Source organism: Petromyzon marinus, chromosome 31, assembly GCF_048934315.1.
Source record: "Petromyzon marinus isolate PM22_M1 ecotype Great Lakes invasive population chromosome 31, UKy_Petmar_22M1.pri1.0, whole genome shotgun sequence".
Taxonomy (NCBI): Eukaryota; Metazoa; Chordata; class Hyperoartia; order Petromyzontiformes; family Petromyzontidae; genus Petromyzon; species Petromyzon marinus.
In genome coordinates, this window is record NC_133697.1 from 8,398,324 (window position 1) to 8,413,608 (window position 15,285).

The window sequence follows — 15,285 nt, forward strand, 5'->3', positions numbered from 1 at the left end:
TGGTGTCGTCATCACCAACGGACGCCCACTGCCAGGACCAATCGGCGGGCACATCGTCATCACCTGCGCGACCGCCGATGGGTATCCCCAGCCCCTCCAACGCCAGCGGAGATGCCGGAAATGGCGCGCGGCACCTCTCCGAGACGGAGCCGTCGTTTCAGCAACGCCTGCCGGTGTTAAAGGAATTCGTTTCCGACGGCGGCGACTGGGGGCCTTTGAACGCCGCTTCTTCACTCATCAAGAGATGTCCGGCTGGACGGACAACGAGGCGTTGCATGCGCTGCCGGCCATGCTGGACGATGACGCCCTCGCTACTCTCATCACAGCTCCCAAGTCGGCACGCGCTACGCTGCAGTCGGCGCTCCGTATCCTCGCCACAGTCTACGGGCCACCGTCGGACTGCCGCCAACTCTTCCACGAGCGATGCAGGGACCAGAAGGAGTCACCGCTGGCGTACCGCACGGCTCTCCTGGCCCTTGCAAAAGCGGCTTTCCCGCGGATAGACGGCGAAGGGGGTGGACGCGATGGTGACGGAGAAGCTCCTGGCGTTGGCCCAGGAGCTACAGATCGTCACCGTCGCAGAGGATGACGCGGACATGTGCTCCTTGCGGGCAGCAAGACACATCCACGCGCACCTGATAGCGCAGCGCCAACCACCTCTCGTTCCCAAGGGTGCAGCTGCGATGTGCACTGGGACGCCAACCATCCCCTCCTCTGAGGAGGTCTTCGCGGCGGGTCGCCCGGTGGAGTGGAGATCCAGAGGGAGGCCGGCTCGGGCAACACCGGATCGCCAGGAGCACCCCAAGGCGCTCATCACGTGCTATAACTGTGGCCGCAAGCGCCATGTGGCTGCGGAATGCCGGGCGCCTCATCAACGACAGCCGGGACCCCGGTTGGACGGCGCTCCAGCCCACAGGCCTCCGCATCGCAACCCGGCAAGTCGCGGCACCCCACATGCTCGGCCTGTGCACACACTTGTCCCCACCTCGCGCGTTTCGGTGTACGGGCCTCGGGGTACGCCCGTTGGGTTGTTGGGTGGCGGCGGCATCGAGAGGGCGCTCGGGCCGGGGCAGTGGACGGAATTGGCCCACCGCGTTGTTGCTGCGTCGGCAGGCTCGTCCATGGTCGCGGGTTGCATTGGCGGGGTCGAGGTACGTATCCTCGTCGATACGGGAGCTTCGGCGACTATTGTGTCAGACTTGATTTATAATATTCTTCCCGTTCAAAGCCGCCCCTTGCTCCCAGTCACCGTTCCGTGTTACACAGCGAACTGGGGTTCGCTGGCTATCATAGGCCAAATTCGAGCACAAATTTGCATTGGCAATATCAAACTCTCCGGGCCGATATTAGTCTCGTCCTCGCTGGCGGTTCCGTGCTTGTTGGGGATGGACTTTTTGGGCAAAATGCCAATTAAAATTCTAATTGATCAGGGTTGCATCGAGCTTCCCTCGGGCCGACGTGTAACATTCCTGCCCTCCCCCGTCACCTCAAGGGCAGCGTGCGCGTCGATACAAGCGTTCGCCACTCGGACGGTGCGTGTACGTCCCGGGGCGCAAATGCTTGTGCCCCTTCGCTTGCGTCGGCCTTTCGCGCCCGGTGTTCCGGAGCAGGGAATTCTGTTAGGGCCCTCGAGGGCTGGGGAAAACGGGCTGGATCTGGTGGCCGCTCAAACGATCGTTAAGGGGAGCGATGACCCGTTTATCCTCGTCCTTAACGTTGGTGTACAGACGGCCGTCGTTCCTCAGGGAAACGTGTTCGCGCACGCGACGCCGATCCCCGTGGTAGACACGGTTATGGGTAATGTGGGGACCGATCCCTTGGCTCAACCGCATTCTGAGGGGGACGATAGTTGGATGGACGCACTATGTTCGGGCACGAGTGATCTGTCCGACTCCCAGCGTGCCGGCTTACGCACCCTTCTGACGGATTTTTCCGATGTCTTTAGTAAACACAAATGACATTGAGTGCACGAAATTGTTGCGTCACCACATTGACACGGGTGACCATGCCCCGGTACGCCAGAATCCTTTTCGGTTAAGTTCGGCCGAAAAGGATCATGTCAAATCGGCAGTGGATGACATGTTGGCTGCAGACATTATAGCCCCTTCCACCAGTCCATTGGGAGCACACATAGTGCTTGTCAAAAAGCACGATGGGTCCTTGCGATTCTGCGTGGATTTTCGCCGCCTTAATAAGATCTCCGTGGTCGACGCGTATCCACTTCCCCGGATGGACGAATCTCTGGATGCTCTGGCTGGCACACGTTTTTTTTCTACGTTGGACTTGTTATCCGGATTCTGGCAACTCACATTGGATGATGAGTCCAAGCCAACGACTGCGTTTCGCACACCACACGGCCTATTCCAATTTAACCGGTTACCTATGGGATTACACTCCGCTCCGGCGACATTTCAGCGCCTTATGGAACTGGTTTTGGCTGGCTTACAGTGGAACGTCTGTCTGATCTATCTGGACGATGTCATCGTGTTCAGCAAGACATTTGACGAACACCTTTTGCGCTTGCGCGCCGTGTTCCTCAAAATGCGCGCTGCAAATTTGAAATTTAAGCCGCAAAAGTGCCACCTGCTACGAGAATCCGTACGCAATTTGGGGCACATCGTCAGCCGCTCAGGCATATCCACCGATCCCGCAAAGACGCAGTGTGTCAGCTCCTGGCCGACTCCCACCTCGGTGGCTGAGGTCAGGAGTTTCATTGGATTTGCGTCTTATTACCGGCGGTTTGTCGCGGCTTTCGCAACCATTGCTAAGCCCTTACACGCTCTGACAGCGAAGGGAGTGAAATTTCACTGGGGCCAGGACGAGGAGGTCGCTTTTTGTTCCCTTCGCGACGCTCCCGTGCGGGCTCCTCCATTGAGCTACCCCGATTTTTCGGAACCCTTCCTGCTCGATACAGACGCCAATAATACGGGCATTGGGGGTGTGCTCTCACAGGTGATCGGTGGTGTGGAACGCGTCGTGGCTTATGGCAGTAGGGTTTTGTCTCCGGCGGAACAGAGATACTGCGTCACGCGTCGAGAACTCTTGGCTATTGTATTTTTTATCCAACAGTATCGCCCATACCTGTACGGACGGCATTTCACTGTCCGTACGGACCATGCGGCATTACAATATGCCTTGCGGGTGGAGCAGCCTTCGGGGCAATTGTCCCGATGGCTCGAGATCCTTCAGGATTATGATTTCACGACCACATATTGGAAGGGTGCTCGGCACACTAATGCGAATGCGCTGTCTCGCCTGCCGCCCGCCTCAGATTGCGCTTGTCTCAGGGGATCGGGGCGTTGTAAGCTGCCAGAGGATAGCCCCTCCTTCGACATCCCGGTTCTCGCTGCTGCCACTAAGGACCCCTTGCCTGCGGGTCCTGTCGGGGAGGGGTGTGCGGACTCCTTGCTGGGGTTGTCCGTTGCGGAATGGGGGCGCCTCCAGATGGAGGACACATCCCTCCTTGCGTTGCGTCGTCGCGCAGGGGGTTCCGTGCGGGGGTCGCGGGGATTGATTCGTACGGGCTGCTCCAGGGGCTCCTGATGCATTGGGATGGGAGGGCCTGCTGTCACAGGCTTGTGGTGCCATCCGCTTTGCGGGGTAAGGCCGTGTGGGCCACACATGAGCGGCTTTTGCACCTGGGGACCCACAAGACCCTTGCCATGCTCCAGCTGGATTTCTTCTGGCCGGGTATGGCAAGGGATGTGGATGACCTCCTGGGTGCATGCACTCAGTGCATCCTTTTGCACGAGGTGTGTGCGCTTCTTGGTACGAAAAAGATTCGCACTTCCCCCTATCACCCGTAAACCGATGGCATGGTGGAGCGTTTGCATAGGACGCTCACATCTATGTTGTGTCACCAGGTGTGCGACTCCCAGACCGATTGGGACCTTCAAATTCCGGGAGTTTTGGCCGCCTATAGAATGGCTCCTCACGCGGCAACCCGCTTCTCGCCGTTCTTTTTGATGTACGGTCGCGACGTTGACCCACCCATTGCGACTCAGCTGCGCATCTCGGAAACCAAGAGAAAATCGAAATTGGCCGACCACGTTAAATTTAATATCCTGAGGTTGACCGAGGCGCGGGAGGCAGCTGCCCAAAACTCTTCCTCTTGGCAGAAGGCCAATGAGAGGTTGCGATCGCGCCAGTCACAGACACATGCATGGAAGCCAGGCGATCAAGCCTGGCTGCACTGCCCTCAGGTGCCGTTGGCGACCTCGGCAAAATTGTTGCGGCCTTGGAGGGGTCCTGTGGTTATTGTGAAGGTTATGCGGCCACAGTGTGTTCGTATCCAGTGGGGGAAACGCCGCTGGTACGTACACCCCTCGCGTTTGAAGCCGTTTGTGGCGCCGCGCGTCCCTCCACCACATTGCACGGGCCGAGCATGTGATGCGTCCGCTGACTCCCGGACGGCGTCTTCGTCGTCTGCCCCTGATGCTTCGCTGACTGTTCCACCTTCAGGCGCCTCAAAAGTGACAGCTTCCGGAGCGCCTGCGCCACCCGGTGGGGACGGAGTTTGCCCTCCCGGAGTGGCGGAAGATGGTGCACCTGCGCAGCCGGTGCCCACGGCCGGGCCGACCGGGCCCTCCCCCTATGATGGACCCGCAAAACGGACTCGCGCCAAAACGCGCCGCTTGTTGTAATCATAGTTCTTGTTGCCCTTGTTTGTTGTTCACTGTTAAGTTTTCTTGCTGCGCTGATGGGGGGGGGGGGGAATGTATATCTGTATATAGTGTATCTTTGTATAGGTGGGTTGGGTTATTTATTGGGGCGTTTTGTTATGAGGCACGCACGGTTGGGGTTTTGTTGCGTTTATTATGCACGTATTGTTGCAGCCAGGACGGCTGAGGGTTACACGGGAGGGGGTGATGTAGGGGTGCTATGGGGAACAAACACATGGCACGGGAAGGTGTGGTACACCCACACCTTGGTGGCTACAACAACGTCCGCTGAGGCTCCACCCCCAGTGGGTACAAAGGGCGGAGAGCCAGGGAGTTCGGGGAAAAGTGTTGGGCCCGAGGCTGAAGCAACCAGTGAAGAAGGAAGGCCGGCTAGGTGAGACCCTGGAACTCCTGTGACCGCTGCCCTTTTCAGGGCCGGCACAGCAAGCCAGTGGTGCGGCCCCAGAGCCCCAGAGCCAGAGTCCTTCTAAGGGCCGGTCTGGTTGGTGGGGTGCCGAGATCTGTGCCTAACCAGGGCCAGATCAGATAGCCTCCCTTAGAGCCCTAGCCGGAGGAATTGAGAGCCTAGAGCTTAGGCTAGATAGCCTGGGGTGTGTTCCTGAGTTATACGGATGAAGGGGCCGCTACCCCTCCTAGTGTAACCCTTGTTAAGGTTTGAATAAATAGTGCTGCCTCTACTCTGCCGTCTCCGTGTCCTGGAACCCACTACACAACCACAGCAATCGTCATCAGGTGGTTGTCCCACCTGATGACTATTGCTTGTGTTGCAATCTAAACGTCGTGATCTATTATTTTTCTACCTACTGACTTAACCGAAAGAACCAAAGAGTATGGATTCTTGCAGTCATGAAAGCTTCAAATCAAGATTGTATATTATATTGTTACTACTGTGCAGATGTATGTTTTCGGGTTGTACCACGTAATGTTTACCACGATGTCTGACATTTTGCTCCACGTACTGGCAGCTTCTTCGGGAACTATGCAAAACGTTGGGCATCACGCTGAACAATAGGCGGTACGAAACACACCGGGGCTAAAATATGGCAATTATTATTGTCAATGTAACATTTAAAACGAGTGTCATTTCAACGCAAGTTCATGCCAAGAGGTTACACCTCAAATTACTCATGGCTCTACCATTTCACAGGGGTTTTTACAGCCTGTTATTTTTTATGAACGAGAATGTTTATGCACACCGAACCACCAAGGCTTGGACCTCTCTGTGAGGACAGCTACGTCGCCCCTGGAGATAACGCGATCATTCCCGCAGGACAAGATCGTAAATCCTCTTTGGTGGCGAAACCGCAATCCCTCAACACTGCAAATTTTTCAGCGCCATTTACCACGTTCCTGCCGCTTCTGGTGATTTGAAAATGAGGTGCCACGCGGAGAAACATCACCATTATGGTCAATGGTAATGTCCGGTAGAGCAAGCCATTAAATATGCAATTATATGAGCAAAAGTAAACAAACTATAATGAGGCAAGAAAGGATAAACAATACAAACGAGATTATGAAAACATGACAATGAAATTATACATAAATTCTAGACTCTGATCAGGGCCACGATTCATGACAATTCATCAAATCGCTGCATGGCAGTAAAATTGGTGCAAGCCTAGTATTCATAAACAAATGCTGTCAATTTGCACTAATTTTCTGAACTCTGCAAAGCAGTCCAATCTCGTTTTCATTCTAACCCTGGGGAGCTCTTCATTGTCTGCACTGAACAAGAATCAAAACTGGGTCACTGGGTTAGCGGCTGTACCACCGTTTTATTCATTACCCCTACGGCCAACCCTGTGCGCAGCGTCCCCCCCTGCTCGATGCACTAACCGGGCGTAACGTAATGAAGATGGGCATTTTCTGTGGCCGCCGCTACCGCCGATAAGAGGCACTTCTGCACTCACAAAAGCCTGCGCATGCGCAGCTCGTAACATGCTCGTGGGGCTACGCGCACGCTGACTGCACGCATAAAAAAAACGAGGGCACGTTACGATGGTACAGTGTGGCAGCGTGAATGTTCGCTTGCAACGACAGCGCATCCGGCCGCACACAGGCCCACCCGCCAGGCCCGCTCCCCACGTTAAACGGAGGCACAGCGAGACGACGCAATTAAAAAGAAAAGAAGCAACCTAACGAGAACACAGGGACTTCGACACATGGTCGAGTTAAAATTAAAACGACCTACAAAATATACCTCCAGCTCACACCCCCCCCCCACCTCCATGTTCACCCCAACTCCCTCGAGGACAGTAAATCAGTTTTGAGCAAAAAAAAAAAAAGTAATGGGCCTGATCCTACTGCCAGTCATGTACGGGGCAAACAGTCAATGACAGCCGTCTGCACTCTACAGTGATGCAGGTAGAGGTGTATGCATCCCTTGCTGGGCTCCTGGCCGTTGAGACTGTGCAAGCGAGCAGGGGTCGAGCAGGTCATCCCAGGATGTGCATCAAGCATAGGTGGCTCAGAGGCCAGAGTGCTAAGACCCTGGGGTTCATATACGAGTTTCGGCCAGCTGCGATTAAAACGGAGTTCAAGGGTAGTGAGGAGTTGATGGTCTCAGCTTGGCACCGAATCTGGTTAAATTCCAGCTGTGAACATTTAAAGTTCTGTATTGGTTTGTCACGTGACGGACCTCCCTCTTGTAAGCAGAGTAGGTGGGAAAGTGCTGCCACCTTTACTGTGTGGACCAGAGGTAAATTAAAAAAGGGATTTCAGGGGTAGCTGTTTTCTAACACGCAGGGTTGCACCGCTCTGCCAGAGATTCGAATGGATTCTCCGTCTGACGAGATGATGCCAATAACACAGTCGGGGATACAAATTTGAAGGAAAAAGACGAAAATATAGGTGCAGGCTTGCCTCTGATGCCGACTCTTGACGTGCGAAACGTAATTCGAGATCCTTCTGGGCTGATGGTTGAGCACAGGCAAAGCCAGCTGGCCATGGTGGCTGTGCACACCTGTGATGCGGTACTTTGGAAGCAACGGTTGGTCAACCATGAACAGATTTGAAACTCCCACCCACAAAAGTGGGTGGGAGATTGTTGTAGTGCAAGTGTTTTTTTTTTATCCATACGTGTGGATGCTAGAGTGTCATTTGTTTAACACGTAGGTTTATTATGAATTATGAGTGTCATTTGTTCGTACGCATGGTGGGTTTTCTCCGGGATGTCCCGATTTCCTCCCAAGATTTCAAACGCAACAATGGAGTTGGGAAAACCATTCCAATGCAGGACCACCCTAAAAAGAGTCGAATAAGGTTAGCGAAGGAAAGCAGTAATTTTCTGTGTGGAGGCATTGCCACAATCACAGGCTACAACGACGTACCTTTCAGGCAACGATCACAAAAATAAATATTGGACAAAGACCGTACGAGACGGTGCTGTACATTGAAGTTAAACATATTTGGGCTAATTCGGTGTTTGGGAATGGTTCAATATCGCACAAGCTATTTAAGGAGTCGAAATATTGCTGAGAACACCCATCTGTGTACTGCGCATACTAATTATGCAAGGGTGGAAACCCGATCATCTGCAGTCATGAGCATTTTACCATACGTGACACCATTTTTAATTGCATATTTCCCTAGCACTTCCTAATCACATGCTGGATAAATTTTCTTGCTTCGTGGCAACAGTGTCCATTAAACTGAACCCTGCGAGTGATTTTCTGTCAATTACGCCTCGCTGTCAACTGCAGTCCAAGTGTCAACCAGCCTGCCCAGCAAAGCCAAGGGATCACCAGAGGAGGAGGCATCAGCGCCAATCTGGCGACGGAGGAATATCCGAGCCGATTTAAAAACGCAATATCGGCTCTCAACACACACAAGCAGACTAGCGATCAACACCAACATGAATAGATGGAGGCATCTGCACTAGAGAGAAGTGCAGCGGTGGGGCAGCGGTGAGTGCACGGCGCCATAAACCTGGTGACTTGAGTTTAGTGCGGAGGATGGATGCCGCTGTGCGATGTGTCAGCGTGTGCTACCCGCACTTGACCAGTTTGTTTCACAACCGATTCACCACAGGCCGAACCAAATCACAGTAAGGAAGCGTTTGAATGTAGACTTTCATTTTAAAAGATTGGCCAAAAAGCCCAGCTTGTACTCCGAATAAGGATGTAAATTCTTGCAATTTTCAATTACAAAAAACTATGCCTTTTGTCAATCCACTGCTGGATGAGGCTCTTCAAACACTGTGGGTCGTGGGGGTATTTTAATCTAAACTATTTTTTTACCAGGAACGGGTTACTGAGCTCTATAGCTCTTTTTCAAAAGCGACCTGGCCACAAATGATAGCGCAACGAAGTGGCTTATCACGTGTAAATTTAAGGCAGCCAAATACTCTAAACGCTTGTTTCTAAATGTGGAGGGAAAAACCAGAAGACCCAGGAGAAAAATCCAAGCGACCACGGGGAGAACATACAAACTCCAGATGTACAGGCGTAAGGGTCGGGATCGAACCCACGACCTCCTTTTATACAAGCTGGTCAAATAACTGAAGAATAGTGTATAAAAAACCCCAGTCATTCCCATGGCAAAAAGCTACGCCCTTGGGCTTCATGTACTATTTGAACCCAGTGCTTAAGCGTTAAGTTATACACACACGTCTATGAATGATTAACAGCAGGTTGCATTATTATTACCTTTACTCTTTCCAGCCTGCACGTACATTTTTCTCCGAAGAGTTCTCCTACCATTCACAGAGTGTGGGACGATTGGCTTGGACACACATGGTCGGATGGGATGATAGCCCATGGACAAGACTGGTGGTAGAATGGCAGCCAAAGGAGAGAACGCGTCCAGAACGACGACCACCGTGGAGATGAAGCAATGACATCAATTCATGTGCGGGAGAGAGATGGATGAAAGTAGCATTGGAAAGCCAGGGCTTGCAGTGGCGTAGCGAGGCCTTGATCCAGCAGTCATGATGACGACTTGCATTGTGCTTATTGACTAAACTATTTAAATTTTACCGGGTAAGGCCCACTTGAGCTATATAGCTCTTTTTCAGAAGCGATCTGGCCACAAATGATAGCGCACATTGGCTTATCAGGTGGAAATTTCTAGCAGCCAAATACGCCAAACGCATGTTTCTAAATGTGGAGAGAAAAACCGGACACGGAGACAAATTCATGCTCCCACGGGAAGAACATGTCAACTTCAAATATACAGGTGTCGGGGTTGGGATTGAAACTACGACTTCCTGCATACTAGGTGAGGTAGTTAACATCTCGTCACCGCGGCAAGATGTTAGCCGTAACTTTCTGATCAATGTGACAAACGCAGCAGTCATTCTCATCAGTGTCAAACCCAAACACATCCTCACCGCTCATCAGCACTCGGTCTACCAGGCCGACTCGTTTCAGGTCATCGGTACAGTGTTCAACCACCACACCCACAAGTCACAGCACTTGCCCTACTTCTCCCCTTGTACTGCTCCACTTTGCAATTACCTCCAACTGTTTTCCAAAGGATCACATAATAACCCATGCTCAATAAAAAAAATTACGCTTAACAATTACACCATCAATCGTGCTGTTTTTGTTAGTGGTTGCTTAGAATTGTGGGCCTTTGTCCTGTGCTCAGCCACTGTAATTGAATATTTAAAACATTTAAAGGTGAGGTGGTAACACTCTCAGACAAAGTATGGCATATTTGAAGTCATTAAAGTTCCTAATCCAATTTGTGTCTAGGAGCCATTTTCAATATTTCACAGACTTGATTGAAACTCTCAATTTCCATTACTTGGTGTAGGGGCAGTGGGGGGTGTAGAGGGCAACACCGGTTCTAATATCACTCGGCAACGATCTCCGTGCGCACATCGAGAAATTGGACGAACGCAGCGGCCGTTTCCCCTCGGTGACAAACCAAACCAAAATACCGTGGGGCGCACCTCACCACAGCAGCTCATTCTGACGTCCAGCAGCGTGTTGCAGCACGGTTGTGCATGCTGCACTGTACCACATGCCATCCTGTGTGCAACCATAAAACAACAACAAGCCTGCGGCAAGGGCGTTCCCAGCCCAGGCGCCGTCAATCATATGGAAATGCGACGGCTTGACGGGAGAGTCGTGCGGCTCATTCACGTCAATGCCATCGCCTGGGGGCCCAATCAGGAAGCTCGCGCCAACCACGTCCGCCCTCGACCCACGGGCTCAGTGCAATTTCGTTGATTGGGAAAGGCGAAAGGTGCAGCCCTGCAAATGCTCGCTCGCAGTGCTGGTGGGAGGACCTTAACGTAAAAGCTCAAAAGCCCCCTCTCTCATGGGGTATATTTTGCCTAATCTTCCATGCACAAAACCAACCTCACTCGCACATACAAGTACGGCACAACAACGGATTTTGCTGCACAGATGTCTGCTGCACACCAAAATATCCAGCAGCCTATAACACCTGGTATGAGCACTGGTCACCCATCCAAGCATTAAGCAGGCCTTCCTCATCTCCCAAGATCTGACAAGAATGTGCACATTCGGGGTGATTTAGTAATCGGCAATGGCATCGTTACGGAGTAAAAACAATCGTTTAATCACATCAGGTCAGAGAGAATTGAAATGTGTGCTGTCATTTGGGCTGTGTATGGAACGAGGGCATCAGACTCTGGTCCCCGAGGTGGGAATGCTAGTGCGGTGGGGGGGGGCGAACAAGGCAGGTGCATCCTCACCTGGATGCATTGAGGATGTGCGACTGCTTGTTCTTCTTGGGGTTGAGCAACACCACCACACACCTGCGTGCACGGGCAGCGAGAGGGAGAGAGAGCATGAGGAGAAACGGCATTCTTTTGCCAGACACATGGGTGGGCCATCACCCGCACTGTACACGCGAACGGCACGGTGCTTTAATATGTTAGTGCGCGACATCAGCACCTCCGACCTGCTGCGCCGATTGTGATGAGTAAATGACTGACTTACGAGTGCTAATTTGTATCACACATTAAACAACAAAAGGCATAGATCCCCTGTGTAGTCTGCATAAGCGGTTGGTAAAAGTTTCTATTCGCGTGCACATGTTAGGGGAGCCGTGGCGCACCGGGGAGTGGTGTGGCCAGCGCCACGCCTTGCCGCATTGGTCTCCCCATCGCTGATGTTTGCACACTGCAGCAGGTACTCAATTAAGATGGTCAACCTCGGTGAAGGGACCAGGAAAAATGTTGATATCACATGTCACTGATGTTAGCCGTGCACGTGAATCAAACTCAGGTTGTCAGGCTCGTAGGGCAGTGCGCTAACCACCACACCGCACTCCACATAATAACAATAAACATCACAGCAGGTAACCAGGCGACACCAGCTGATGGGCTCCTAGGACCAATGTAGTCGAAAGCAAATCTGACCGAGATGCTGATGAGCACCAAAAATGACAAAGCATGAGTGCACAGCGGTGTATTCACTGCCGAGCCAAGCACTGCATGAGCATCCGAGTGATGTGGGCATGTTCGAGTGCACTTGATATGAATCCGCTACGCAAGATAGCACGCTCAACCAGGTCCTTCCCACAAGGCATACGCAAACACGCGTGCGCAAACACGCGTTTAAACTGCACGCGCATAGAAACAAAAAGGGCACAAGGACGTATTGTGCAACTTTTTTTTTGTCAGGAAACTCAACACCTGCATGAACAGCACCAGGCACCACGTTCATACAAAAGTGATGCCAGCGCATCCCCAGCACGGCTGCATGCGATGAAACACGCAGACAGAGCCCAATGGTGGCGCCGCCGCCGCTCGCCCACTGTCATGCGCAGGCCACGGTCGCCCCATAGGCATTTATCTCGAAGCCCGCCACTTATCGCCGTCAGAGGAGGGTGAACCTTGGTGTCGCGCGGATTAGCGTGCGTGTCTTGCAAAATCTTGCACCCAACAGAGCCCGCCAAGTGCCCAAGGATATGGCTCTCTTGCTATGGCGCCAGCGGGTTTACCCCAAGGGGGAGGACGCCGCCTGGGCTTTGGGGAGGACAAGTACAGGCACCAGGCTAAAGCCTCGCTCGGTTTCTGTTCATACTTTCACAAAAAATTGGATTCCCCCATAATTTTGCCAGGGGGTCAATGCGGAGGGAGCAAATTTTCAGATCATCAGGGATGCCCACATTAAAGTGACCATGCAGTGGTAGAAGGTGCAAAGGATGCCAGACCGCAAGGGCCACCCTCTGTCTGCATGGCCCCATGTGACCAACTCGACCAAGCAAAAAAGTGCAGCAGATTCGGTATCTTTGAAAATTATTTTCAGAAAAAATATTTGGCAGCGATTGGAAATCATGCATGGCCAGCAAACAGGCCAGGGGTGGCAAACATACTACCTCATTGGCCACATGCAATCCACAACTTCATTTCATAGGGCCCACAGCGACAAAATGCTTCCTACTCCAAAATGGCATGCGATATATACGTATTTATCACTGCAAGCATCTTAGCCGCACTAATTGGATACCAGAGGGAAATGTATTTTTTTATTTTTTGTTCACTTTATTTTTATTATTATGTTTCTATCTAGGTGAATTTACCAAAATAACCAAAGAATATGAAGAGGGAAATGTTTTTGACTTTATAAAACCGTGAATATAGATGAGCTGCACCCAATCACTTGTCACTGCAATGGCCTCTTGGAATGACAGAAGTGATTGAAGTGTGTGTTAATGTGTAGTTGTCGTTACCCGCCAAAGGTATTTGAGGGTCTTCAGTCACAAACAGGTTTCCCACCTCTGGACTAAGCCAAGGGGATGGCTAAGGACAAGACCACCCGAACCTATCGGTTTTTATTCTAAGCAAAGTGCTGAGCTGTTTCAATGCGAGGCGCCGTAGTTAATTTAAACGCAGCGTAACGTTCCACGCTTTGACCTCACTTCCCCTACCCACTCTGAGCATCTTGTATTACGCCTTCGCGGTGTCTGCAGCAGCGTTGGCTGAGCAGACAAGCGGAGGAGCCAATGCACTAAGCACAAACAGCTTACGTCGCACTATTTATACGGCTTCATTAATTATAGAGCGGCGCTCGAACCGATTTCACGTCTGGCACTTCTTATTAAAGATGAAGTAAAATTGCTCCCCATTCTATTCAACACACACACACATAAAAAAATCTATCAAAAATAAGTTTTATATTTGTTAATGTCATTACTAAAGCATGCCTTCTCACAAAGATAACAGAAACAAAATTTTCACGAACAAGCACAACCCTTTTTTCAATCCGCTGCTGAATACTGTGTGGACCATGGCGGTTATTTGACCATACCCAAGCACACCAATCGGTGCAATGGGTTTGTGAAGACAGCACAACAATAAATGTTGCTGCACCGCTCTCTGCTGCCCGCTGCATAGCCCCAAAGCGGCCCATCATTTGTTTTTTTATACGTGGCCGTTGCCCGTGCAAGCACACTACCCAGGCCCCATCCTGCTTAGCTTCCGAAATCCGACGAGAATCAGGCTTGTTCTGGTACGATTTGGTCGCACACTTGACGGCTAAAACGTTATTCATAAATAATCCAACTGACCAGATGATAGCAATCTTTGCCTTTGACCTATTTCTGTTGTGGAGGCCATTTTAACAGCAGTGACAAAATCACTGTTCTGGTTTGCAACACGAGAGTCACAAATTGGTGGTTACGATTGGCTCGTTGGGACGCACCCAGGCACACTTGCTGTGACAAGAGCGCGCGCGAGCCGGACACTAAAAGACACTAACGGCCCTGATTCAGGTTTTGGCAGCCTCGTGCACAGCTGTCATCATCAATCAGTCGCACGGGCAAGAGGCCACTTCCTGTCGTCCCAGACAACCCTCTAAATTGCCACGAAGAGCCTGGTACACAAATCCCCCTTTTGTTTTCTCGCGTGATCACTCGTTCCATTTGTCCGTCGCCAATTTACATATCTTCACGGTTCACATCGGGTGGCCGAATGCAGCCGAGGCCGTGTGAGCCGGGCGGTTTCGTCTGCCTGGGTGCGCAGGTGCCTCTGATGCGAAGATTTTCCTTCATTAACGCAATCTGCGGGAGTGCAAAAAGCAGCACATGCTTGTGCTCGCGCACAAGTTATCGAGGACGGGGGGGGGGTGAGCGTGGGTGTCCAGACAGCTGCGGTTCGGGAGAAAAAAATCAAGCCAATTACACCAATGGAATACCCGCAATCAACCCAATAATGTTGAAACATGCTCAACCTGTGGATCACATGGAGGGCGGTGGTAAGCTTGCAGTTCCAGGTTTGAAGAAGCAACTCGGCCTTAATTTTGGCAGGCTCGGGTGATATCTCAATCTTATCATGACCACTGATGCTAACGTACATCGCCATCGCTGCCTGCCTTCCTTCTGCTGAATCTTCGGTTCTCGACTCCAGTCCTCACGATCCACCTTGGGTTCGCCTTTTCATGATTAGCAATCTTCTCCATTCATATGCAAATCAATACACTGCACTGCATGCACCTGATGGTTGTAAATAACAGCGAGCAGCACCATGAGAGGTAATGTAGCTAAAACGCAGCAGTTTACAACGAGCCATGGATATGCTTTCAAGCAAGGAAGTATTTAAACTTGGTCCGAAGCTTTCGTGACTGCAGGAATTAATCTTTGTTTTTTATCGGTAAAGTCACGTATAAATAAGAAATAATAAAAT

General features: G+C 51.5%; 1 protein-coding gene across 3 annotated transcripts in view; it reads right to left on the bottom strand.

Annotated features, from left to right (window-relative positions):
* Positions 1-15,285, bottom strand: part of LOC116947750 (mitogen-activated protein kinase-binding protein 1-like) — an 87,165-nt gene that overhangs the window by 57,831 nt on the left and 14,049 nt on the right. For all 3 annotated transcript variants that reach the window (XM_032963855.2, XM_032963854.2, XM_032963856.2), the window contains exon 3: positions 11,350-11,412. In XM_032963855.2, coding sequence (XP_032819746.1) covers positions 11,350-11,412 — 63 coding nt within the window. The remainder of the gene's footprint in view (positions 1-11,349; positions 11,413-15,285) is intronic.